This window comes from Festucalex cinctus, chromosome 3, assembly GCF_051991245.1.
Source record: "Festucalex cinctus isolate MCC-2025b chromosome 3, RoL_Fcin_1.0, whole genome shotgun sequence".
Taxonomy (NCBI): domain Eukaryota; kingdom Metazoa; phylum Chordata; class Actinopteri; order Syngnathiformes; family Syngnathidae; genus Festucalex; species Festucalex cinctus.
Window position 1 is genome coordinate 4,541,418 of NC_135413.1, and position 26,174 is coordinate 4,567,591.

The window sequence follows — 26,174 nt, forward strand, 5'->3', positions numbered from 1 at the left end:
TGAAATCAGGGATTATAGTCGAGATTGCAATGTTCAAATGAGTTTTATTTTGAAATGCAACATCAGATTTTGTTCAAAGTACTTTGGCTGGATACCTGGGATGGTGTCGTGTCCCTTAGAACTGGTCTGGTCCTGGGATAACAAACCATGAATTTTTAATGATTTTTTGAAATCAGGGATTATAGTCGAGATTGCAATGTTCAAATGAGTTTTATTTTGAAATGCAACATCAGATTTTGTTGAAAGTACTTTGGCTGGATACCTGGGGTGGTGTAGTGTCCCTTAGAACTGGTCTGGTTCTGGAATAACAAACCGTTATTTTTTTATGATTCTTTATTTTAAACCCTAAACCAGGTGTTGAGCAGCTTTTATTTTGAAGGTGGCCAGCGCAGGGGCACGGCGGCATGTTACCGTAATGCACAGTATTAACAATCGTTGGGGCGGCTGGCTTGACTTCGTCTTTTCGAGTGGCGGCTGGCTTGACCGCAGTCCTTTTTCCTCCCTAGCGGAGCGCTTTTCGTTGTCCCCAGTACCTTTTGCCTGTTTTTTCCTCCCTAGTGGAGCGCTTTTTGTTCTCCACTTTTTTGCTTCCCTGTTCTCCTCTCAGCTTGAGAGGAGACACCTGTTGGCCGTAAATAAACCTGCTGCCTTGGTGGCTTACCTTACGCCTGCGTCTGAGTCCTACCTTACCTCGTCGTGTCAGGTACACTTCGGCCAGCATGGACCCAGCAGGAATGTCCAAATTGGAGCCCTGGCAGAGGCTTGAAGCCAACGCCCGAGTCATTGCCGAGCTAAAAGAATTACTGGCTTTGGTCCGTGGCGACTGGAGTGATGGGTCGGACTGGCCTCAGAACCCCGAACCTCGTCTGCTGCAGCCTCTCGCCCCTGAACCTCGTCTGCTGCAGCCTCTCGCCCCTGAACCTCGTCTGCTGCAGCCTCTCGCCCCTGAACCTCGTCTGCTGCAGCCTCTCGCTACTGAACCTCGTCTGCTGCAGCCTCTCGCTCCGGAACCTCGTCTGCGGCAGCCTCTCGCCCCTGAACCTCGTCTGCTGCAGCCTCTCGCCCCTGAACCTCGTCTGCTGCAGCCTCTCGCCCCTGAACCTCGTCTGCTGCAGCCTCTCGCCCCTGAACCTTGTCTGCTGCCGCCGCTTCGCCTGTGCCGCTTCGCCTGGGCCGCTGCCGCCGCAGCCCCTGGCCGCTTCGCCTGGGCCGCTGCCGCCGCAGCCCCTGGCCGCTTCGCCTGGGCCGCTGCCGCCGCAGCCCCTGGCCGCTTCGCCTGGGCCGCTGCCGCCGCAGCCCCTGGCCGCTTCGCCTGGGCCGCCACCTCCTGTTCCTCGTCAGGCGGCGCATGGATTGCGGCCGCCACCGCCTGTTTCTCGTCCGGCGGAGCATGGATTGCGGCCGCCACCTCCGGTTCCTCGACCGGCGGCGCCCGGCCAGCGGCCGCCTTCTCTTGCACCAGTTCCGGCGGCGCCCGGCCAGCGGCCGCCTTCTCTTGCACCAGTTCCGGCGGCGCCCGGCCAGCGGCCGCCATCGCCTGCACCAGTTCCGGCGGCGCCCGGCCAGCGGCCGCCATCGCCTGCACCAGTTCCGGCGGCGCCCGGCCAGCGGCCGCCTTCTCTTGCACCAGTTCCGGCGGCGCCCGGCCAGCGGCCGCCTTCTCTTGCACCAGTTCCGGCGGCGCCCGGCCAGCGGCCGCCATCGCCTGCACCAGTTCCGGCGGCGCCCGGCCAGCGGCCGCCATCGCCTGCTCCAGTTCCGGCGGCGCCCGGCCAGCGGCCGCCATCGCCTGCTCCAGTTCCGGCGGCGCCCGGCCAGCGGCCGCCATCGCCTGCACCAGTTCCGGCGGCGCCCGGCCAGCGGCCACCATCGCCTGCTCCAGTTCCGGCGGCGCCCGGCCAGCGGCCGCCATCGCCTGCACCAGTTCCGGCGGCGCCCGGCCAGCGGCCGCCATCGCCTGCTCCAGTTCCGGCGGCGCCCGGCCAGCGGCCGCCATCGCCTGCACCAGTTCCGGCGGCGCCCGGCCAGCGGCCGCCATCGCCTGCATCAGTTCCGGCGGCGCCCGGCCAGCGGCCGCCTCCTGCTCCTCATCTAGCGGCGAACACCCCGCCGCCACCTCTGCTCCTCGTCGGGCGTCGAGGACGCCCTCCTGACTGGCCCCGCCGGGCCCTCCTCGTCGGGCGTCGGGGACGCCCTCCTCGTCGGGCGTCGGGGACGCCCTCCTGACTGGCCCCGCTGGGACTCTCTTGTCGGGCGTCGAGGACGCCCTCCTGAACTGCCTTTGGTCTGGGACGGATGGGTGGGCCGTGTTCCCACCTCCGTGCCCCCTTCCGCCCGCCCTTGTTTTTGGGACTTTTTGATGTTGAAGGGCCGTCAGGAGCCGGCCCTTGAGGGGGGGGTGCTGTCACGCCGCCAACGGCGTGACGGCCCATGCTTTTGTTTTGATATCCATGTTTCCTGTCTTACTTTGAAATCCTAACTCTCCTCTCACCCCAGGTCACTTGCCCTTCCTGCTGCTCACTCATTACCGGTCCCCGCCCATGATTATCACCACCTGCCACCAATCAACCGACACAATAAAAGCCATCTGCATTCTCCCCTCCGTTGCCGAAGTGTCACACACAGTCAGTGCATGGAAGAGTCCCACAGTCCTTATGTCCTCGTTCATGTTGCCAAGTGTTTTTGCCTTGTTTTTGTGCCTTTTCCTCCCCAGTGGAGCGCCTTTTGTTACCCCTTTTGCCTTGTGCCTAGTGATGGCAAAATGAAGCCCCGTAAAGTAGTGATGTGCTTCTTGGGTCGAATCCCTGAAGCGTGTGCCGAGTAATGTAGATGAGTGGTTCATGAACGGCGTGTCAGTGTGTGTGTTGATGACGTACGTGGTGACGTTTGAAGCCCCACGAAGCAGGTGTACCACGTGACTGATTCAGGAAATGATTCGCTAGGTTTGAGTGTAGTTCGAAATGAAAGCGGCAAAGAAACGCTATGGGTTCCCCTTCACTTTTTCTGTTTTCCGGTCCCTTATTGCGCTACTTTTTTTGCTTTTGGCATTCGATTTGACGAGCTTATTTTTGCGATGGAACCAGCAAGAAAGAGATTTTCCCATGTTTGGGACTGTAGCACTTTGAGCAGATCTCACCTTAGAAGGTAATGCACTGTAATTACGGTACTATTTTAACAGATTCCAATAATAAAATAAAATAAAATGTGACAACACATAAAATTCACATTTTTCTGTTCACAGTTGAAAGTCCCCTTCAGTACTGGGAATCACAGAAATATACGCGTCCAATTCTATACAAACTTGCTATCTCATATCGATGCACCCCTGCTTCATCAGTAACATGTGAAAGAGTTTTTTTTTTCCAAAGCAGGTGAAATTCTCTGCAAAAACAAACAAACCGCCTGAGTCCAAAAACTTCGGAAAAAATATTGTTTTTAAATAAAAATGAATAAGCACTTTATTTACCTCCTTATTTCACATTTTCACTTGTTGCATAAGCACAAACATAGACAAAGTAACAGAACAATTCATGTTAAAACACTCTTCAAATATATATTCTTTTGTATTTAGAGCATGATTTACACCCCACCATTTTATTGCATGCACCAAGCATGTTATACATTTTTCTGTCCACATGATGGCGTAGTCGAGGAAATGAATCATCTTGAAGCCCCTACGTGTGTGTGAAGCATTTCACTGCAGGGCTTCATTGCTTTACGGGGCTTCATTTTGCCATCACTACCGTAAAGCAATGAAGCCCTGCAGTGAAATGCTTCACACACACGTAGGGGCTTCAAGATGATTCATTTCCTCGACTACGCCATCATGTGGACAGAAAAATGTATAACATGCTTGGTGCATGCAATAAAATGGTGGGGTGTAAATCATGCTCTAAATACAAAAGAATATATATTTGAAGAGTGTTTTAACATGAATTGTTCTGTTACTTTGTCTATGTTTGTGCTTATGCAACAAGTGAAAATGTGAAATAAGGAGGTAAATAAAGTGCTTATTCATTTTTATTTAAAAACAATATTTTTTCCTAAGTTTTTGGACTCAGGCGGTTTGTTTGTTTTTGCAGAGAATTTCACCTGCTTTGGAAAAAAAAACTCTTTCACATGTTACTGATGAAGCAGGGGTGCATCGATATGAGATAGCAAGTTTGTATAGAATTGGACGCGTATATTTCTGTGATTCCCAGTACTGAAGGGGACTTTCAACTGTGAACAGAAAAATGTGAATTTTATGTGTTGTCACATTTTATTTTATTTTATTATTGGAATCTGTTAAAATAGTACCGTAATTACAGTGCATTACCTTCTAAGGTGAGATCTGCTCAAAGTGCTACAGTCCCAAACAAGGGAAAATCTCTTTCTTGCTGGTTCCATCGCAAAAATAAGCTCGTCAAATCGAATGCCAAAAGCAAAAAAAGTAGCGCAATAAGGGACCGGAAAACAGAAAAAGTGAAGGGGAACCCATAGCGTTTCTTTGCCGCTTTCATTTCGAACTACACTCAAACCTAGCGAATCATTTCCTGAATCAGTCACGTGGTACACCTGCTTCGTGGGGCTTCAAACGTCACCACGTACGTCATCAACACACACACTGACACGCCGTTCATGAACCACTCATCTACATTACTCGGCACACGCTTCAGGGATTCGACCCAAGAAGCACATCACTACTTGTGCCCTTTTTCCTCCCTAGCGGAGCGCTTTTCGTTGTCCCCAGTACCTTTTGCCTGTTTTTTCCTCCCTAGTGGAGCGCTTTTTGTTCTACACTTTTTTGCTTCCCTGTTCTCCTCTCAGCTTGAGAGGAGACACCTGTTGGCCGGAAATAAACCTGCTGCCTTGGTGGCTTACCTTACGCCTGCGTCTGAGTCCTACCTTACCTCGTCGTGTCACTGAGTTTGTTATGATATGCAATGTACAGTTCAGAATCATGAATGTAGAATGAGAGTAGAGATTAGAGAATCACTGATCCTCTACTCGTTTATTTTTCTTCATTATAGGACAACGTGAAACGTATTTTACAGCATTAAATAGATGGGGGGGGAAACGTGACATTGGCCTATGCTGAAGCACAACATATATGAAACCATAAAAAAGAAATCTTGACACGGTTGATCCATTCCTTAAAAATTGTACTTTACCACAATGATTCAAAAGTATATTTATGCAGATCATTGATAGTTACTGTTATGTTCTCTATCGTCGTTTCAGGTAGGCAGGAATGATGACACGGGTGATAGAACGGCAACACTTTAATCGGCTCCGGAGCTGAGCAACAAGGCAACCACACCAACATTTCCAAAACAACGCACACCCCCTTTGCGTGATGACGTCACACACGTAATTGCGTGACTACGCACATATGAAGACATTACATCTCCTCCCCCCTTACATTAGTAGTAGCAGTAGGATTTGTTTTTTTTTATTATTATTACTGTCCTTAGCTATTTAACTTTTCAGTATAACAAACAATTGTTAAACTCAAAGATTCATTCAACACACTTCTGATCTACAAATCCAACCGATCAGGCGCTTTCCTTTCTCGAGTAGGGTAACGACGTTCGGAAACGACATCAGCCTTTTCTACTATTGGACTAGGTTCAGTTACTGGTGCACTCTCTTCTACAAATTTCTCTGAACTAGGAACAACAGTATGGCTGACTGACTTTGTCGCGGGTGAAGAGTCATTGTTAGGTTCACATCGACATTTCTCGACATTTTCCTCATGGTCCATAGTCACAGGCACTTCGGGAGTGGTTGGAGACGCACTTGCAAGTTGGTCCACATGGCGGCGCCAAACACCATCAGTTGTCTGAACTGTGTAGGAGACAGGTCCGGTTTGGGCAATAACAGTAGCAGGAATCCACTTACTTTTGCCTTGATAATTCCTAGCGAGTACTGTGTCGCCTGGTGAAAAGACTCGGTTTTTGGCATGAATGTCCCGATGCAATATTTGTTTCCTTTGACTTGCCTGAACAATGTCTTTCACTGCTGGAGGCTTAAGAAGATCCAAGTTTGTCCGTAGTTCTCTGTTGAACAGGAGGCTAGCTGGTGATGCCTTCGTAGTTGAATGTGGTGTAGTCCGGTACTTGAGAAGAAACTCATGTAGTCGCTGGTGGAGAGTTCCTTGTCCTTGTGATGTTTTCAATGCGTTTTTCAAGGTTTGCACAAATCGCTCTGCTAGCCCATTTGTCGCAGGATGGTATGGAGCCGACTTGATGTGCTGTACTCCATTGGCTTGCAGGAAATCTGACATTTCTTTGGACACGAGTTGAGGGCCATTATCAGAAACAAGCTGGACAGGTGCTCCAAATCTACTGAAGATTTCTCCCAGTTCCGCAACTGTCTTTTCAGATGTTGTGGATTTCATAATAGCTACTTCGGGCCACTTACTGTGTGCATCGACAGCAACTAGAAACATTTTTTCTTCAAAAGGACCCGCAAAATCAATATGAATGCGGTACCATGGGTCCTGAGGAAAATCCCATGGATGAAGTGGTGCTGCGGGTGGATTGTTACGAGTTTTGTGACAAGATGAACAACTCATAGCCAGGTGTTCGATTTCTTTGTTCAGGCCTGGCCACCAAAAATAACTTCTTGCCATTTCTTTCATTTTCACTATTCCACTGTGCCCGGCGTGAAGTTGATCTAACATTTTGGCACGCAGCGACCGTGGAATGATAATCCTCCTTCCCCATAGCAGACACCCGGACTGGACAGTAAGTTCCCACCTCCTATTGATGTAAGGTTTCAAGGTAGAGTCATCATTTACTGAATGTCCATTCATGACCATGTCCATAACCACTGACAAATCAGGGTCAGTACGTGTCGCCTTTTTCACTTGAGACGCCGTTATTGGCGCTCTCTCAACATTCCTGAAGTAAAAGATTTCCACTGTGTTTGATTCATGTTTCGTAACAGGGAGTGGTAACCTTGAAAGTCCATCAGCGTTGCAATGAGAGTCTGATTTGCGATATTTGATATCGTAGGAGTGTGCCGACAACAGTAAAGCCCACCGCTGAAGACGTGAAGCTGCAAGAGATGGTATTCCTGTGTGCGGTCCCAGTATAGTTGTCAGAGGCCGATGATCTGTGATCAGTGTAAACTTCCTACCGTACAAGTACTGGTGAAATTTCTTAACACCAAACACGATGCTCAATGCTTCTCGTTCCAGTTGAGCATAATTAGATTCTGCCCTGTTCAGTGTCCTGGATGCAAACGCAATCGGTCTGTCCTCACCATTTGGGAACATGTGAGAGATGACAGCACCCACTCCATAGGGTGACGCGTCGCATGCCAGCTGAATTGGTAAAGAAGGGTTAAAATGTGTCAACACCTCAGATGTGGTCAATGCCTTTTTAGCATCCTGAAATGTTTTCTGACAGTCACTGGTCCATTTCCATTTCTTGTCTTGACATAACAGCTCGTGAAGAGGTTGTAGCAGTGATGCTAAGTTTGGTATGAACCTACCATAGTAGTTCAGCAATCCAAGAAATGATCTCAGTTGACTCACATTCTCGGGTGGAGGTGCGTCAACGATGGCTGCGATCTTTGATGGTGATGTATGTAGGCCTTTTTCATTTATGACATGACCTAAATACTCCACAGATGATTTCAGAAATTCACATTTTTCCTTGCGAACTCTGAGTCCATACTCACTTAGTCTATGCAGTGTTGCATCCAAATTTTGAAGATGCTCTTCCTCAGTTGCTCCTGTGCACAGTATGTCATCTAAATAACATTGTACCCCACGTAATCCACTCAGGATTTGATCCATGGCACGCTGAAATAGCGCTGGAGCTGATGTGATACCAAACGGTAATCTGCGATATCTGAATAGTCCTTTGTGAGTGTTTATTGTGAGCATTTCACGGGACTCTTTATCCACATGCATTTGCAGGTATGCTTGGTTCAAGTCGATCTTACTGAACTTTTGTCCACCACTCAGTCCTGCAAACAGATCATCAATCAATGGGAGTGGATATTGCTCTGCACTCAACACCGGATTTACAGTCACTTTAAAATCCCCACATGTGCGGATTCCTCCATTTTTCTTGGGTACTGGCACGATGGGAGTTGCCCATTCACTTGTTGTAACTGGTTCCAGAACTCCACTTTCAACCAATGATGCCAAATCTGCCTCAACTTTGTCACGAATGGCATAAGGCACTGTTCTAGCCTTCATGAACACTGGTTTGCTTCCTGGTTTTATGTGCAGTTTGACAGTGATGTCCTTCATGCTTCCCAACTCTGCTCGAAAAACCCCCTCATTCTTGTCAAGGATGGTCTGCAGCTGTACATTCTTGTTTGACAACTGTCTCACTTCTTGCCAATCAAGACGTAGGGCTTTCAACCACACACGCCCCATGATTGGTGCACAGTTACCTCGGGTAACATACACTGGTAGCTTGGCAGTTTGGCTGTTACACTTAACAGTTATCTCGGTCATTCCCTTAATGTTCACCTTGTGTCCTGTGTATGCCTTGAAGACAGTGTCAGAAGGACGTAGAGGCAAATGTTTCATGCATTTCTTGTATACTTGATATGACACAAGGGATGCTTTAGAACCAGTGTCTATTTGCATTTTTACTGAGTGTCCTTCCAAGTTAGGGTTAGCCCAATAGCAATCTTCGCTTTCATCTCCATTCATTACACGGACTATGTTCACGTTCATTTCTTCATCAGATGACGAACTTTTGTCATTCTTCACAGTGTATACTTGCCTTTTCTTTTTAAACTTCTCCTTGTCACTTTTGTCCTTCTTTGTCTTTTCCGAAGTTTTCTTGTTCCGACACGCTCGTTCCACATGTCCTTTCTTGCCACAGTAACGACAGTCCATTTCTTTACACCAGCAGGTGGATGCAAGATGACCTGTTTTGCCGCACCTAAAACATGGTCCTTCCTGACTGGTCTGACTGTTGGCAATTTTGTGCACTCTTCCCGTAACATTTAGTTGTTGAGCTTCTTTGGACGCCATTTCCATAGTGACACTGATGTTAATAGCCTTTTCCAGAGTCAGGTCACTTTCAGTTAGCAACTTTTTCTGTGCTGCTTCATTCCTCAATCCACACACTAGTCTGTCTCTTAGTGTGTCATTTAGCACCTCTTTGAATTCACAATGTTCAGCTAGCTTCCTCAAAGCTGCTACAAACATGGTGACAGATTCACCCTCCTCTTGATTGCGCTTGTGAAATCTAAATCTCTCCGCAATAACAAGTGGCTTAGGCGAAAAATGTCCATTTAGAATGGCCACAATTTCCTCGTATGTTTTAGTGCCAGGGGACGCTGGTTGCACCAGATTCCGGAGCAGGGTAAACGTTTTAGGGCCCATCAGACTCAAAAACGTTGGCACTTTCTTTCCATCTTCAATGCCATTAGCTTGAACAAAGTAGCCAAAACGCTCCGTGTACGAGTTCCACTGCTCCGCATTTTCATCAAAGGGGCCGACTGAGCCGATAACTCCCGCCATACTGCGCCTGGTTAATCAGCTTGCCACTTACTTCACTGTCTTGTCTTTGTAGCTTCCACACTTTTGTGGCTTCCCCCTTTTTCCCCCCTTAAGTTGCTCCTTTTACTCCTCCGCACCGCCTAAGAAAAAAAAACAGCGTGGTTTTCCCGGAAATGGCACCGTCTACCACCAGGACGCGAGCTCCGCGACCCGCAGAAACCCCGTCAAAACACCGCCGTAGGTTCAGACGTCCTCGTCGCCACTTTTGTTATGTTCTCTATCGTCGTTTCAGGTAGGCAGGAATGATGACACGGGTGATAGAACGGCAACACTTTAATCGGCTCCGGAGCTGAGCAACAAGGCAACCACACCAACATTTCCAAAACAACGCACACCCCCTTTGCGTGATGACGTCACACACGTAATTGCGTGACTACGCACATATGAAGACATTACAGTTACATACACCTGCTGGCTGCTGCATAAGAAGCATCAGTTTCTGACGCTCCACACGCACACGGAAGCATGATGGAGGCTACGTTGTTATATTGCACAATATATATGTGTAATTGTCTCAATAAACCTATCCCTCTGCTATTTCTTAATAGAAATAAAAAAAAAAAAATACAGTGCAATCATTTTTTAAAAGGTACGACACGTGGTACTCTTTCATATTATTCTTTCATATTGTAATCATATTCATTGGAAAAACACACTTACTGGTAAATTGTCTCCTCTGTAATAATATAAATTACCACATGATGGCAGCCAAGTACTACTTCTGTAACAAGTTTTGTTTCACAATCATCAATTTTTGTAGCTTCTGTGCCGCAGCTGTCCCCATATCCCCAACCATGATTCTTGCTTCATACACACACCGCTCCCCGTGCAGTTAAAGCAATATTTTGACGGACGGGCATCGAAACGAATAAAAACAAAAATAATAATAATAATTCACATCACGCTGGATGTCGTTCTTGTCAACTTGTCATCATTAGTGGGTGCCCGCCTCATGTTTCTCTTCAATGAGCCGTTATCATTTAATTGGGATAATGTATTCATGACCAGCTGAAGTATATGTTACTCCTAGTCTACTTGATAATTTTGTTTTGGTCCCTGTCATGAAGTTGTAAATTGAAGCAAAATATGTTACTGTTTATTATTATTATTATTATTATTATTATTTAGGGGTAGTTTTGAGATTTACATTTACAATTAAGTTATTTTGAGCCTTGCTGAACACCAAAACTGAAAATGTGGTTAATGAATGGCTACAATAAAAGTGACTAGAATCAGTAAAATAGGATAGTTATTGCTCAGAATTTAAGGATTATGTTGATGTAATAAAATGATTTGTACATACAATGCTCGTTTCTTGTATTGCTATAAATAAAAAGCATGATTACAGTAAAACAAACGGGTACAACTTTGAGACATTGTTTTCTTTAGCCTGGAGTAAACACCAAAGGAAATAGTAAACAGCACAGAAGAAAATTCACCAAATCTGCTCACTCAATTAGACATAATTGCAACACCTTCAAAGGTGCATCTCTTGTTAGTTTTATTGTTTGTTGGGGGCATTTAGGTCATGGTTTCAGCTCATTATTTTTGACTGTGTATTGTTTGTCAGACAGTGGTCGGATCACAGCATTTGTCGGCACTCGGCCTTGGAACAAAATGCTTCAAGGCATTTTTTTCAAATCCATAACAGGTCTACTCCACCCCTGGCGAACAAACACATGTATTGACATCATAATTACACTGTAGAGAGACACAAACACATGTACACGTATTTTCACTTGAGGATGGGAAAGGGTCACAGGGGCACTGGGAGTCATCAGATCTTTGATTGGATGTTTACAAAGAAGTGGGTGTCATCATTTGTCACCTCACTAAATATCGACCTCACAGGCAACTATCACAGACAGATGCAGACAAGATGTGTGAATACGGCAATGGACACAAAGATGACCAGCAGAAGATACAGAATTCTAATGTTCAAGCATTTCATCACGTTTGTACTTTATATCAAATTTTGGGTTTATGAGTGATTATTACTTATTTTACATTAGGGGTGTTAAAAAAAAAATTGATTCGGGAATATATCGCGATATTACAGCACGCAATTCTCGAATCAATTCAATAGCTGGCCGAATCGATTTTTAAACATCCATTTTTGATGGAAAAATATTCAACAAAATGTCTTACTTGTGGTTAGAGTTAACAATATGTTATATTAATGGAACATTAAGCCTTAATATTTTTATTTCAATGCTGTTCAAACATGAGACTAACTCATTCACTGCCTTTGACAAGTATACTTGTCAATTGTATTTTTTAGAGCGGTGCTAAATGGGGGCGAATCTGAGCATGCTCCACTGTAAATATCAAACTTGGAAACAACTTTACTGATGCCCAACCACCGGTAGATGACATCATTGCCCCATTTTATAGGAAATAAACACAGTTTCAGAGTCCATGGGAGAAATGGCTGTATTTTGGCAAACCTACATTTTTCTGCTGTCAATTATAAAAGAACGGGACGGGACAAAAAGTAGGGAGTCTATTCTGTTATTTGGTAGATTCGGTTTATATATAATTATTGAATGTAATATCACGTGAGTATTGGAAATGTAAAAATTTTCTATAATGACTGGCAGTGAATGAGTTAGTGGCTCACAGTTATAAGGCTGAAGTTTCAGATCAATAATACATTTTCATAAAAATCTTACAAGTACAAGTTTACTGATTAGTATTTTTAAATTTGAGTAAAAAAAAAAAAAAAATCACAACTTGTCAATTCATAACGGGATTAATCGGTATTGAATCGAATCGTGACCTATGAATCGTGATACGAATCGAATTGTGAGGTACTAGGCAATTCACACCCCTATTTGACATAATTTTTCTTTTTTTTTCCTTCTTTTTTTTTTACACACACGCATGCATGTTCGCCTGTGTACACGCACGCACACACAGGTGGTGACAAAAAGTAGACTTGATTTCCTCCATTAGAGAAGGAGTGGAGTGTCACTCTTCCTCCTTCAGCCCTCCCATTCATGCACATAAAGCATATTCTGTCTGACTTCTGCTAACTATGAACCGACAGAGGACAGTGTTTAGACAGGGAACTAAATACACACACTAATTGACAATGATTAGTAGTGATGGCAAAATGAAGCCCCGTAAAGCAATGAAGCCCTGCAGTGAAATGCTTCACACACACGTAGGGGCTTCAAGATGATTCATTTCCTCGACTACGCCATCATGTGGACAGAAAAATGTATAACATGCTTGGTGCATGCAATAAAATGGTGGGGTGTAAATCATGCTCTAAATACAAAAGAATATATATTTGAAGAGTGTTTTAACATGAATTGTTCTGTTACTTTGTCTATGTTTGTGCTTATGCAACAAGTGAAAATGTGAAATAAGGAGGTAAATAAAGTGCTTATTCATTTTTATTTAAAAACAATATTTTTTCCGAAGTTTTTGGACTCAGGCGGTTTGTTTGTTTTTGCAGAGAATTTCACCTGCTTTGGAAAAAAAAACTCTTTCACATGTTACTGATGAAGCAGGGGTGCATCAATATGAGATAGCAAGTTTGTATAGAATTGGACGCGTATATTTCTGTGATTCCCAGTACTGAAGGGGACTTTCAACTGTGAACAGAAAAATGTGAATTTTATGTGTTGTCACATTTTATTTTATTTTATTATTGGAATCTGTTAAAATAGTACCGTAATTACAGTGCATTACCTTCTAAGGTGAGATCTGCTCAAAGTGCTACAGTCCCAAACATGGGAAAATCTCTTTCTTGCTGGTTCCATCGCAAAAATAAGCTCGTCAAATCGAATGCCAAAAGCAAAAAAAGTAGCGCAATAAGGGACCGGAAAACAGAAAAAGTGAAGGGGAACCCATAGCGTTTCTTTGCCGCTTTCATTTCGAACTACACTCAAACCTAGCGAATCATTTCCTGAATCAGTCACGTGGTACACCTGCTTCGTGGGGCTTCAAACGTCACCACGTACGTCATCAACACACACACTGACACGCCGTTCATGAACCACTCATCTACATTACTCGGCACACGCTTCAGGGATTCGACCCAAGAAGCACATCACTAATGATTAGACACAGCTGGGCAAGACACAAGTGGCAGGGGAAGCTGATTGGTAGATACATGAGGAAGAGCAGGTAACACAGGTGGACAAAACAAAGCTCAGACTTATACTAGGGGATGGCACAAAGACAACAACTCAAAAACACAGAACATGACTGACTTAAGAAAACACGAGGAAAAATAACCAAAACACCAACTAACCCTAATCCATAACAAAAGTGACCCCGGAAAAACTAACAAAACCCAACCCAAACCATGACAGTTTGAGCCATTTTCAGCAGTAAAAAGTTGATATTTTGTCCAGAATGAATTTGATAACTTAATTATTTTTCATGTACAATTAATACCATAAAAAATAATTTTTCCACATGCTGTCAACTGAAGATGACATCAGCTGTGTTGGGGACGTAGGTAAAGACCAATCATGGCTCACTTGTTTTCGAGGTTTGGTCAGCAAAGTGAGCCATGATTTGCACCCATTCGGCAGCAAAATATTTTCTGTTGGATATCACACCTGACGCATTTGAAACGGAACAATATCATATTAGCATAATCCCCAGAGGATCGTTTATGAAGGAACATTAAACATTAAGGATGATCCTGCGTGGAAGTGGAAATGTGAGTGAGTGAGTGTGAGTGTGAGTGAGAGTGAGAGTGAGTGAGAGAGAGAGAGAGAGAGAGAGAGAGAGAGAGAGAGAGAGAGAGAGAGGTTTTTCTTGGTAATCACACCCTGTGCAATTGAAAAATACATCATCGTCGTTGAATTAGTGTGACGTCGGTTTTAAATTGATTAATCCCAAAATCTGCCTTTCTGTTTCAATAAAGTGGTAGAAGAAACCCACACATTAATCTGGTGAGCGTACAAATTTAACAGCCCAGCCTAGATTCAAACTCAGAACTTTGACTTGTTAGATTAGTTTTAAAGTTAAGCCATAAATCTATCTGTAGATATCATCCCTAGTTCGTATCTGACAAATAAGGAGAATAAGGATTCTTTTCTTCCACTGAAAATGTCTTTGTGGCCGAAGCATCTGTGGCTGTGATAGGATTGTGATGACAATGATGAGACGATGATGATTACGATGGAGGGGAATTAGTTTTCGATCAGCCTGTCAGGTCATTGTGCTGCATCTCACCTCTATGTCTGTGTGCCTGATCAATACCAACAGCTCACAGTCCATTAGCAACTTTTTCTCTCCTCCTTCGCCCGATCCTTCTCTCTCCTGCCATAAGATTCACAGTTATCAATATTACTGCCCTCAAACAACTTCAAAACTACATTTGATACCGCTTTTTTTTTTCTTTCCTTTTTTACCATATTTGCCCTCATTTTGGGCATATTGCAAATATCTTACATCTGTTGGTACACGAATACTGCATGGTTAATTTCCCCCCCCCCCCAGACATGAGCATTAAAGCAAGACAATGCATGTAAAAATAAATACATTTTATATAAAACATGAAATTGAGAACTAACGAGGCTTAAATAAAATGTAATTAAATAAATAAAATCATTGTGGGTACATCATCTATTGCCATTGTTGGTATACTTGTGTCTTAGTATTATTGACATGTGTTGTTTGTGCTTTTGTTTTGTTTCTGGTTTTTCTCTCACCTAGACTGCTAATGTTAGTTTTCATTACCATTGCTGGTATAAGCGTTTGATGCTGTTAGTTAATTATGAACACATTTTTAGATCTATTTGTCTTATTAGTAAACACACCGTTTTGTGAATACCACAGCTGTGTTCCAACAAGCTTGCAGAAAAGTTTGCTAAATTAGTTTTCAAAGCTTAATATTAATGAGATTGGGGCGGGACTTAAGTCTTTCTTCCTCCCACTACTTTTTCAAACAGTTTTAATTGAGTATTGTTTGGAAAAATTGATATCTTGTTGATGTTGATTGCTGCCTGAAATGAATGAATAAATGAATTAATTTAAATATGAGTCGTTTAAAAATAAATTAGTACACACAATAAATATGGAAAATGCTACTTAGAAACTTAAATACCTTAAAGAAAAGACTCGAATACTTTTTAAAATATAAAAAGACGGTTACTGATCAAATCTAAGTAGCAGTTAATGCATTCACTGAATATTTTGTCAACGTCAGTGATCAAGTTGTAACCAAAGAAATCCCTGAACCAAGAGACAAATATGAAATACTGTAGATCAATATATTGTGTTAAAAACAACTCCTGCAGTATGTGCCTTAGTGCTTTAAATGATACAGAACTATTAAATGTTATAAACACACTAAATATAAAAAGGCCACTAATTGTTTCAATATTTACATAACATAAATACTATAAAACGTATTAAAGACCATAATTATAGTGTAACTTGTAATTTGTTTCTCTAAGTTGTCATTCAAAGCAGACATCGCCCATCAAAAAGAAAAACAACAACATTAATTCATATTTGTAACAATGGAGAAAAAGAGAGAGATCTATTCACCATTTACCGGACAGGAAATAAACTGATATGAAAAATCACGTCGCGCCTCTTCCGTGGCAAATACCCCATATCATTATTGGAACAGTTTTTGAAATTATTAGTAAAACTATTGTCCTGTAGACTTGACAACTTTATTGAGAAACAAGCTTCTAAGTGAAAAACAATTTGGATTTAGAGTAAAATGAACTACCTCGATAGCAGTAAAGCAATAGAGATGATAGATAATTGTCATGACCGTGTTTTGCCAGTGTGTTATTTGGGCCAGGGTTATGTTCGCGTCATGACCGTATTGTCAAGTGTCTGTTTTGAACTGATGTAACAGCATCTAGTTTCAACTGGTAATACGCTATGTGATGTCATAAGCTATGTGATGTCAAGAATCTTTCATCTCTTTATCTGGTCAACAGCCAATCAGATCATTCCATGTCAGTCCTGTTACCCACATGTCTAGCCACAACCAATCAGATCGATTCACTGTCTATATAAGACTATCTGAGGAGTGTGTGTTTTTGTCTGATTATTCCTCTGTCCAGCTGGTCACATGATTCTCTCTTCCTCGATGCCTTCTCGTTGTTTCCGGTCGAGTTAAGTTAGTTCCACGCCTTTTGATGTTATACGAATAAAGTGTTGAAACTCTTATTTGTGTCTGCATTTTGTGATCAAACTCCAGAACATAACAATAATATGCTGTTGGGAATTTTATAGATCTAAAAATGATACCGATGGTAGCTCAAACTGTTTAAAAGTGTTCTTTTTGCCAGTAACACAACTCTCTACTGCTGTGGAAATCTGCATTCTCTCATTGAAAATGAGGTTCTGAGGCATACCATGTTCTTTTTCTTGATGGAAAAAACCCCCACACGTTTTTTGTTTGTTTGTTTGTTTGTTTGTTTTTTAGTGACTAATGGGCCGTCCTCGCTAAATAGTCCCTTTTATTTGCTCATGCAAACAAATGTGGAAGCTGAACCCCTGAACAACCTCGAAAAGCTCCACTGAGCAACCACTTGAGCGGCCCAGACGATCACCTCATGCCTGGCATCCCGGACGCGCGCCAGACTTGCCCCGATAATAAGCGATCCAGAGTATTCTGAACAGCAGCTGAACCACTGCATCCTTTGTCAGCCAGTTCCACCTGCACATGAATTGCGGTTTGTCCTGTTAGACAGTTGATATTTTATATGTACCTCAGGACCAACTTCTCCAAGTGACAGTGGGTCAAAAAATTTCATTAGCTAAATTGCTTTCTTTCACCTCCTGCTGTGGCATGCTGGTGTCTATCTGTCCAAGGGCCGTCATTCAATAGGACAAAGAGCCTTGTCAAGACAACAAGCAGGCAAACAGAAATGAACGCACACACACGCATGCACACCCCCGCACATGCACACACACACACACGCGGCAGCCACAGTATATGTATACAGTATGTAGGCATGCATTAATAGCTGCTTAAATGCTGCTTCCAAGTCATTTAACATTACTGTACATTACGCTTGATATGCAAAGTTTGTTTGAAACATGCAGTAAGAAAGACAAGAACAGACTGATGTTTCCGTAATAATCATCACCTTAAGAGTTCAGTTAACTCAGCGTTTCTCAATTCCGGTCTTCAGGCACCCCCAGCCAGGCTGTTTTCCATGTCTCCCAATTCCCAATGCAGCTGATTCCATTGACAGCTAATCAGCCAACTCTGGAGAAGCCTGATAACGATCCTCACCTGCGTTGCAATTGGGAGACATGGAAAACAGGCTGGCTCGGGGGGCCTGAATTGAGAAACAGTGAGTTAACTTGACCTATATTACACGAATGGCCTTCTGCAAGACCCTTCAATATCCACTTTTAAAACTTGTTTTTAAACACATCTTTGCTCTATGGCTTTTGACTCAGCAGTGCAAATAAAAAACAATTGATTGGTAACATCTCCCATACTGTATTACTCCTCACAAGGGTCGCGGGGATACTGAAGCCCATCCCATCCAGCTTCAGATAGTAGGCGGGGTACACCCTGAACTGGTTGCCAGCCAATTTCAAAGCACAAAGAGACGAATAACCATCCAGTGCCCAATTAATTAATCTGCCATGCATGTCTTGTCTTTGGAATGTGGGAGGAGACTGGAGTACCTGGAGAAGATAGGTAGACCATGTTTTAACTTAAAACGCTTTTGAGCTCAAGTCAGCTGTCAATGTTTTTGCAAATTGTAAATTATTGTATATCGTTATATTTAAATAAATATCTAATGATTGTATATCTGCTATCAAACACCACTCGTATACTCTTATCATATTTTTTATTTTATATTTTTTCCAAGTAAAAGTGATGAACTGGACTTTTTATGCATAAAAAGCACTTTACTTAGCGTAAGCTATAATTACTAACTCCATTAATCATTTTTGACTGCTTTAAAAAAAAGTTTAACACAGTAACACTCAAAATGGACAATTAGTCTATAATTCATTCAATTTCTGAGCATGCTCAGCTGTTAAGTTGTTCCTTCAAGTTTACAGGTACTCTTGCACTGCATGAATGAACATGCATGTGCAATTAACACAGTGCACGCTTCAAAACACACACACTTAGAATTAATTCAGTGCATGCATGAATTCATATTTCACACATCCCAAGCCTCAACATCCGTGTACATGCGCAATACGCACACATGATCATACATACAGAGAAAAGTTATCCACACTCTTCAGTGGATAAAGGGTGCTACACACATTTTTGACATGAATGCAAATTATACTAATAATTACATGAAATAAATACTCTCCGTACAACATTTTCTGAAGCTTTAAAGCCCTACAGTACCAGTCACAGCTCTGAAGAGAAGAAGAAATGCAACAGCAGCGTGTTGCTGTAGCAGCCAGGCCAGGTGAAATAAAAATACTGGTAAGTCATTATTTGTTCAGTTTTCAACAAATGTTTCTGAGGTTTAGTTTTGTTTGTCAATGTCAAAGCATGTGATATCAATACAGAACTAAAAACATACCGAAAACTTCTCACTCCCAGTTCCCTTGCTGTGAATGTACGACATTGTTCAATGGTATACAGCACAAAAATGCAGGCATCTTTGACGTTTGGATTTTCGTGCCTTCCACTCACATGGAATCTGCTGACACGATTCCTCCTCGAACAGATGCGGCAAATCCAGGTCCAGAACTTAAAAATGAGGCTCGTTTACCTGCCGGTTGAATGGAAGCACCTGTGGCTGAAGCCAAACTGTGGCAGGGTTTTTACCTTCTGGACCGAGACTTGACACCTCTGCCCACTAATAGTGCATCTGTATTCTTAATATCTGGTTCTATATGGCTTATAGTACTATCATGCGTCTAGAGTCATTACTGTGTTCATCTGACCTTTTCTGTGTCTACTGAACCAGAACTTGTTGCTATTGTACTGTTATTTTTACTAGTTCACACATTTCTAATGAACATCTGTTCAATTCTCCTGAGTGGCAACCTGTAAACAGACTATTTGCTTCCCTCCCACACCACCACCACCACCTCCATTTCAACAATAAATAATAATATAACAAATAAGCCCATTTTAAATATTCTGACTGGTGGTCAACATTGTGGTGCCCAAGCCCTGTCCCCGAGAGCCCCTATCGAGCCTGTTTTCCATGACTCCCTCATTCAACGCAGCTGAATATAATGATCAGTTCATCAGCAAGCTTTGCAGAAGCCTAATAACGATCTTGATCATAAATCAGGTGTGTTGGTGGAGAGAAACATGGAAAACGGGCTGGCTAGGGGCTAGAGGACCGAACTTGGATCCTGATCTACATAAAGCCATGTTGTTGCACCTCACAGTCAGATCTATTTTTTAACTTGAACTATCAGTAACATTTGCAAAGGGAGGGAGGTGGCCAGGGCAAAAATTTTGTCCATGGTTTTGTTTTTTCTTTTCTTTTTTTGCAACAAATGTCCACGCGCGTATCTCAAGCAGCAAACCAATTATCAACATCTAAGCCTTCGCTTTGCCACATCTAAAATGGCGCCGATGTTGACGTATATTTCAGGCCACGTGAGGAAGGTCGTCACTGTCGTAACAGTCGTGCGCCTGTTTGAGCGTCTTGAGGTCAGTCAGACATCTAGACATCGGATATTTGCATTACATGAGAACTTTGGCCTGCAGTGTATATTGCTGCCTGTGGCTGCTCTCTTTTCAGATGAGAGGGAAACACTGCACGGTATAGATGCACGGCACACGGCAGACAGCAGTGAGACACGGAACAAATATTCGCACCCTTTTTTCCCCTGTGGACACAAAAACAGTGGGCACCTTGGCGCTCAAGAACGGCAGTATCGTGACATTGCTTTAAGTTTATGATCAACGACAACAACACCGTTTCCCCAGGTTTGAACAATTAGGATACACAAAATGTGTGTAGTTTGCTAAAACGTTTGAGGTTGGCAGTGTTTGGAATGCATTTAGACAAGCGACACCGAATACATTTGACTTATTTTTAATTCGAGTTGGGCAAGCTTGTTTGCATTTTTTCGGTTACTGTTCTCTTAGATTTTTGATCGTTGGTATGTGTGAGACTGTAGAAAAGGATCTCTATGCTGTTCTCGGAGCCAGCCCATCAGATTCAGTCCAGCAGCTAAGACACAGATATCAAAAACTGGCCTTACAGGTAACTAACTAACTAACTAACTAACTAACTAACTAACTAACTAACTAACTAACTAACTGTCACGGATCAATCTATCTCCATCCATACAGTTCATCCATGTATCTTTGTTGTGTTTTTATTTTTGGGGATTTTTTTTTTTGTATCTCTATCGACGACTCTTATAATCTCATCTCAACCTATGTGTGGCCGCCGGAGATAGAATGTGGGTTTGTCTGTGCCGTGCCAAGTATTCCACAAAAAAAAGTACAGCACAAATAATCTTCTCAATCCTTATCATTAACAGATAACAGATCAGGGCATTAATGGTTCTTCTCAATGTGAACAAGATTAGTTACTCAGTCCTCTCTCTCATCTCCCTGGTATTTTGCATACCACTCAGCATGACTAGGTTATTAATGACATCTTTCTTGAGCAATTACAACATTACCTGCACAGTCAAGACATTTCGGGGTGCACATGTGCTAAAACAACAAACAAACAAACAAACAAAATCCATTGAGTCTCCTGTTGAAATTTGTCTGTTCTCGTTGCCAGCCGTGTTCTTAAAACAGCTTTTGGAAAAAAAAAAAAAAAAAAAAAAACATGACTGGGACTAGGTGTCTAGGCTGTGAGTTTAAGACCCCTGGCCTACTGTATCTCTGAGCAGTCAAGAGGTTCTTGGTTCGAAGCTCAGCTCAACTGTTTGTCATGTCGTTGTCAGGTCTGTGTGCTATGTGATGGCCTGTGATTGGCTGGCAACCATTCAGGGTGTAACCCGCCTACTGCCCGAATGGATGGATGGATGATGATTACATATGTTTTAAATGTTTTGAGAAGTGTCAGCTAAATAGAAAATGTCAGTAGATTTGATTAGCCACTTATTGGAAATAAATCAACTACAAGTCTTAATACTTGCTAAATATAGCATCAGATCAGAGTTGCTAAATTTTGATGAGCAGTGTCTCTGTTCCATGCAACAGGACTGCCCCTTGAGAGTCAAATCAGCCGCCAGGGCCTAATACAAATAAATAGATAAAATCAAATAAAAAAAGAAAATATGTGCATGAGTTTTATTGTTAGTTGGGGTCATTTGAAAATGGAACTGTAACTTGTGGTGGGTGGAGGGGAGCATACTGTAATTATGAATCATTTGTTGCTGTTGTACGTAGACGTGTGTTTGCTTTTGTCACCCTAGACAGCTATTCAGTTTTTAAGTGTGTTATTGGCCAAAGGGAGGGGTGATGTAAACAGTGTGTATTTCAGTTATATGCAGAATAAATGTTCCAACTTCCAAATGGTTAGAAAAGTATATGATGATATGTATGGTGTCAAAACCTGCACAAAGATGTACTACTGTATATAAACTAGAAAACAAGACGTTTGTGTGATGTGTCAACGGTCAAGGAAGTGTTTAGGAACTTTCACCAGTTTTACTAGTAGTAAGTTTGATGCATTTTAAAACCCGAATTAGTGGTAGAAATATTTTTGCACTGTTTACTGTAAAAGTACCGTAGTCCACATTTCTGCTGCACATTAAAAAATGTTTTTCTTCTCCCAATGCTTGTGTGTTTAAACAGTGCCACCCTGACCGTCTTGGAGGTGTGAGTGACTCGGAAGCAGAGTCTGGCAGGCGGAAGTTTCTTGAAATTGATGCAGCCTGGAAAATTCTCTGCGAGCCCAAAACTAGGAAACATTATGATCAACAGAGGAGAGGTAATAACCTACCTATGCCAGATAGTTGTGGTTGAACGAGGACTTGGTTCAAATGGTAGAAAATATTCTGCAAGTGGATGATGGTATTTATCCATCCATCCATTTTCTTGACTGCTTATTTCTCACAAGGATCACGGGGGGTGCTGGCGCCTATCTCAGCTGGCTCTGGGCAGTAGGCGGGGGACACCCATGACCGGTTGCCAACCAATCGCAGGGCACACAGAGACGAACAACCATCCACACTCACAAGCACACCGAAGGACAATTCGGAGCGCCCAATTAACCTGCCAGGCATGTATTTGGAATATGGGAGGAGACCGGAGTACCCGGAGAAGACCCACGTGGGCACGGGGAGAATATGCAAACTCCACCCAGGAAGCCCGGAGCCTGGACTCGAACCCGAGTCCTCAGAAATGGGAGGCGGCCGTGCCACCTGATGTTATTTAGTGGTCAAGAAAAGAAAAGCCTGGCAACTCACCAGGCTTATAAAGCACTGGGGAAAATCCTGACAGCTCTTCAGTCAGGAACGCTAATTGAAAATTGGGGTGAGCGTTAGCATGAAGAACAACTTCAGACAACTTTATTTGGCAATTGCCCTATTGACATTTACCACAACAATAGAGATCCGGACCTTGATGTCACGTTGTCCCAAAATGGGCGTTAGCGCAGCCATTTTGTCAGCATAGAAACAGCAAACGGCACACTCTAACAATGATTGACAGCTGTTGTGGACCAGCAGCCACAATGAGAAAAGGCAAAAAAAAAAAAAAAAGAAAAGAAAAAGGATTGAGCATTAACTGCAATAGCTACATAACTGTAGCTGCACCTTCAATAGTGAAACAGTACACAAAAATAGCACTCGTTTTTGATTCGCAGTTTATTTTTGTAGCACTCAATGTGAATTAATAAAGCAATACTATTTGATGTGCTATATTTTTGAATGAAGTTATTCATTTTCCACATAATTTGGTAATAATTTAAGTGAAGCAACAAAAAGCATTAAGGAGCAACTTGGAAGCCGAAAGTAGTTCAGCTCTTTCCAGGGAGCAGAGCCAAAAGTACCAAAGTGTATTTTAAGTCCAACCTTTACTAGATATCTTTTCTTTTTTTTTGTTTTGTTCTAAGGAGTTGAGATAATGGATGGGTTGAGGAATACATTGCAACACAGTCTCTTCATCATCATCATCATCATCTTCACCATCTTCTTACTTTTAAATGTTACGTTAGCGGCAATTACCATTCACACAGTTCAAAAGCTAATTAAAGCCTGAGCAAAGTTTAACACTAATGATTCATGTCTCAAGTCATTATCACCGTCAAAGTGAACAACATGATAATGACTTTTATTCACAACCGAACTGTTAAAACCAAGTGTGAACAATTGCTCACCTGTCTTTTCATCCACTTACACAATTATTAATGACCAGCAGGTGTCTATCTATCCATCTATCTATGTATTCATTCTTTCAACTTTAATTAATTTAGGGAGAACACGAATCTTGTATTTAGAGCCCATCATGTTTTTCCCTTATCTATTGTTCAGGTAATGAAAAAATAAATAAATAAATAAATAAAATACACAATGTTGATGATGGCAATGCTAACCTTTTTGTCAGAGATCACATTCTTTGTAACGATTTTAAATGTCCACTGCAAACTAGGTATCAGAATTTTGTTTTTGGGTTATTGGAGCTGCAGATGAATACACCAATCAACTTCTTTTAAAAAATCTCCACTTTTACAGAACTTTGAAATAATTTCCCTCTTCTAAGTTTAATGTTTAAGATTGTCAAACAAATGTAAAAATCAGATAACCCAAGTAAACATCAAATGCACATTTTAAATGGTGATATTAATTATTAATTAAGGGAGAAAAAAAAAACGTTCAAAGCAAATTGCCCGCTGTGAAAAAGATCAAATTGTGCCACTGGTTAAGCCAAAGCCTCATTAACCTAATGAAAATGACAACATACTGTAATGCATAATGTCCAGAAAAGTTGACCAATTGCTGTCGTTATGTTTTTCTTCCTTCAGCTCAAGAACTTCAACAGGCCTGGCCAGTTGACTCTATCGTCTCACTGGAGGACATGACCTGGGACCATGGTAAATAAATACATATGAAATGAATGTATCATTTTAATTCGGCCCTGTGTTGATTTTTATTATTTTTTTTTTTCAAACACAAAAACTACAGTGGTGCCTTGTGACATTAATGACCCGAATTAATTAGATTTTTCGCAATTTATTTTTATTTATTTTTTGCTTTGACTTAAGTCGACAGCAAGTGGCAAAATGGCCGTCCCCTGAGACGGTTTAAAATGGGTAGATTTTTCTGTGAACATAATGATATTCAGAATACCGTGTTCAGTAGTGGGGCTGCATACAACATATTGTAAAGAAAGTTTTTAGGGTTGACTTCCCTTTTTTTGTGCATGTTTTTTTCAGATGAGTGCGTGTACACATACTGCTGCCGCTGTGGTGGACAATTCATCATTTCAGAAGAAGAGATGCCATGGACGGAAGGGGATGATGATGATGATGAAGAGAAAACAAAAGAGAGCCAACATGTGGTTGTATGCTGTGATACCTGCTCACTCAGTGTTTATGTCAAACTGTCATTGCACAAGACTCAAAATTCTCAATGATAGTGATGATTATGCAATGCATCAGTATCCTGTGAGTGTAGGACCACGACAAAAGGCCATTTCCCTACTTTCTGTTTCGACATTTGAAGTCCCTGTGAAGTGAAAACAAGGACAAACACACGGAGGAGGCACGTTAGCAACGCTACAAAATTGAAATGGAAATATATGAAAAGCCTCCGCTGAGTGGAATCTGTTGAACTGTTGGATGGTGTTGGCCACTGTGCTGCAGCTCACTTTCAGGGTGTTGGCAATCCTCAGCCATCTTAATATAGAGAAACAGTGCCCCCAATCTTCAGAGAGTCCTTCCCCATGATGTGCCATGTTGAACTTTCGGTAACCAGTATGAGAGACACACCTGCTCCCTCTTCACACCTGAGACCTTGTAAAATGAATGAGTCACATGACACTGGGGAGGGAAAATGACAAATGGGTAGATGCCACGGACTTGTGACTTCCAGGTTTCACACCTCAGCGTCGTTTCCGGCCACCGATGGCCGTGTTCCAACACTCGCACCCTACATCTTTGCCCCGAACTGGGACGTGGCCCACACGTCGCAAACAGGAAACGGAAACAAAGCTGATGTGTGAAATTCAGGAATTTGAATATTTTCACTTGGGCGTGTACTCTTGTTGCCTGATGTTTAGCTATTGGCTGTATTTTTAGCTACTTTTCATTCATTTCTTCATTGTTGTTCCATGAAAAGATATAATTAAATATTTGTTGTAACTATGGGGGTGCACTCACTTTAGATACTGTAGGAAAGCGGGTAACTTTGAATAATTTACTTTTTCCATTCTGCCACATTCATGATTGTGTCATGGTCCAAAGACAACATTAACATCAGTCCGTCTTACCATATGGTCTTTATGATCATCATCATATAGATCATTGTTATTATGGAAAAAATGCACCTCATATTAATAAAGTGAGTCATGACTGCATGAAATCATTATGTCCTTTGTTTTCTTTGTAGAAACAGCAACAGCTAAGTGACAGCTTGATATACACTTCGGCATCTTGTAGCTCTTGTTTATTTTTTGGCAGTTGTCACTCGTAACTGAACTGGGATTTCTTCTGAGCTGCAAAGGTATAAGGTGATGTGCTTTATTCCCTAGAGAACACACGTGTTGTTTTTTTTGTTTTTTTTAGCAGCAGCAGGC

The 26,174-nt window shown here is 42.4% G+C and overlaps 2 protein-coding genes across 3 annotated transcripts in view; one reads left to right on the forward strand and one right to left on the reverse strand.

The window, feature by feature from the left end:
• The window catches only part of ska1 (spindle and kinetochore associated complex subunit 1), a 35,679-nt gene extending 19,398 nt beyond the window's left edge, over positions 1–16,281 (reverse strand). The window contains exons 1-2 of the mRNA XM_077517983.1: positions 16,230–16,281; positions 14,720–14,806 (exon numbers count right to left, since the gene is read on the reverse strand). The gene's annotated coding sequence lies outside the window, so the exon portion shown is untranslated. The remainder of the gene's footprint in view (positions 1–14,719; positions 14,807–16,229) is intronic.
• Positions 16,282–18,138: 1,857 nt separating this feature from the next.
• On the forward strand, positions 18,139–25,960 carry dnajc24 (DnaJ (Hsp40) homolog, subfamily C, member 24). Of its 2 annotated transcripts, XM_077515495.1 has the most exons (6): positions 19,933–20,117; positions 20,209–20,396; positions 20,591–20,676; positions 22,233–22,368; positions 24,403–24,471; positions 24,814–25,960. In XM_077515495.1, the coding sequence occupies exons 2-6, from the start codon at positions 20,366–20,368 to the stop codon at positions 25,011–25,013; spliced, it is 522 nt and encodes a 173-aa protein (XP_077371621.1). In that variant the 5' UTR covers positions 19,933–20,117; positions 20,209–20,365; the 3' UTR covers positions 25,014–25,960. The 2 variants fall into 2 exon arrangements, with proteins under 2 accessions (XP_077371622.1, XP_077371621.1); XM_077515496.1 differs by lacking the exons at positions 19,933–20,117; positions 20,209–20,396; positions 20,591–20,676 and adding exons at positions 18,139–18,170; positions 18,827–18,926.
• Positions 25,961–26,174: the final 214 nt, after the last annotated feature.

Excerpts from the sequence above, each read along its gene's own strand:
- dnajc24 (XM_077515495.1), top strand. The coding sequence starts at position 20,366 with ATGATCAACGACAACAACACCGTTTCCCCAG. Across the intron at positions 20,397-20,590 it reads CAACAACACCGTTTCCCCAG|AAAAGGATCTCTATGCTGTT; the intron begins GTTTGAACAATT and ends GTGAGACTGTAG. Across the intron at positions 24,472-24,813 it reads GGACATGACCTGGGACCATG|ATGAGTGCGTGTACACATAC; the intron begins GTAAATAAATAC and ends TGTTTTTTTCAG.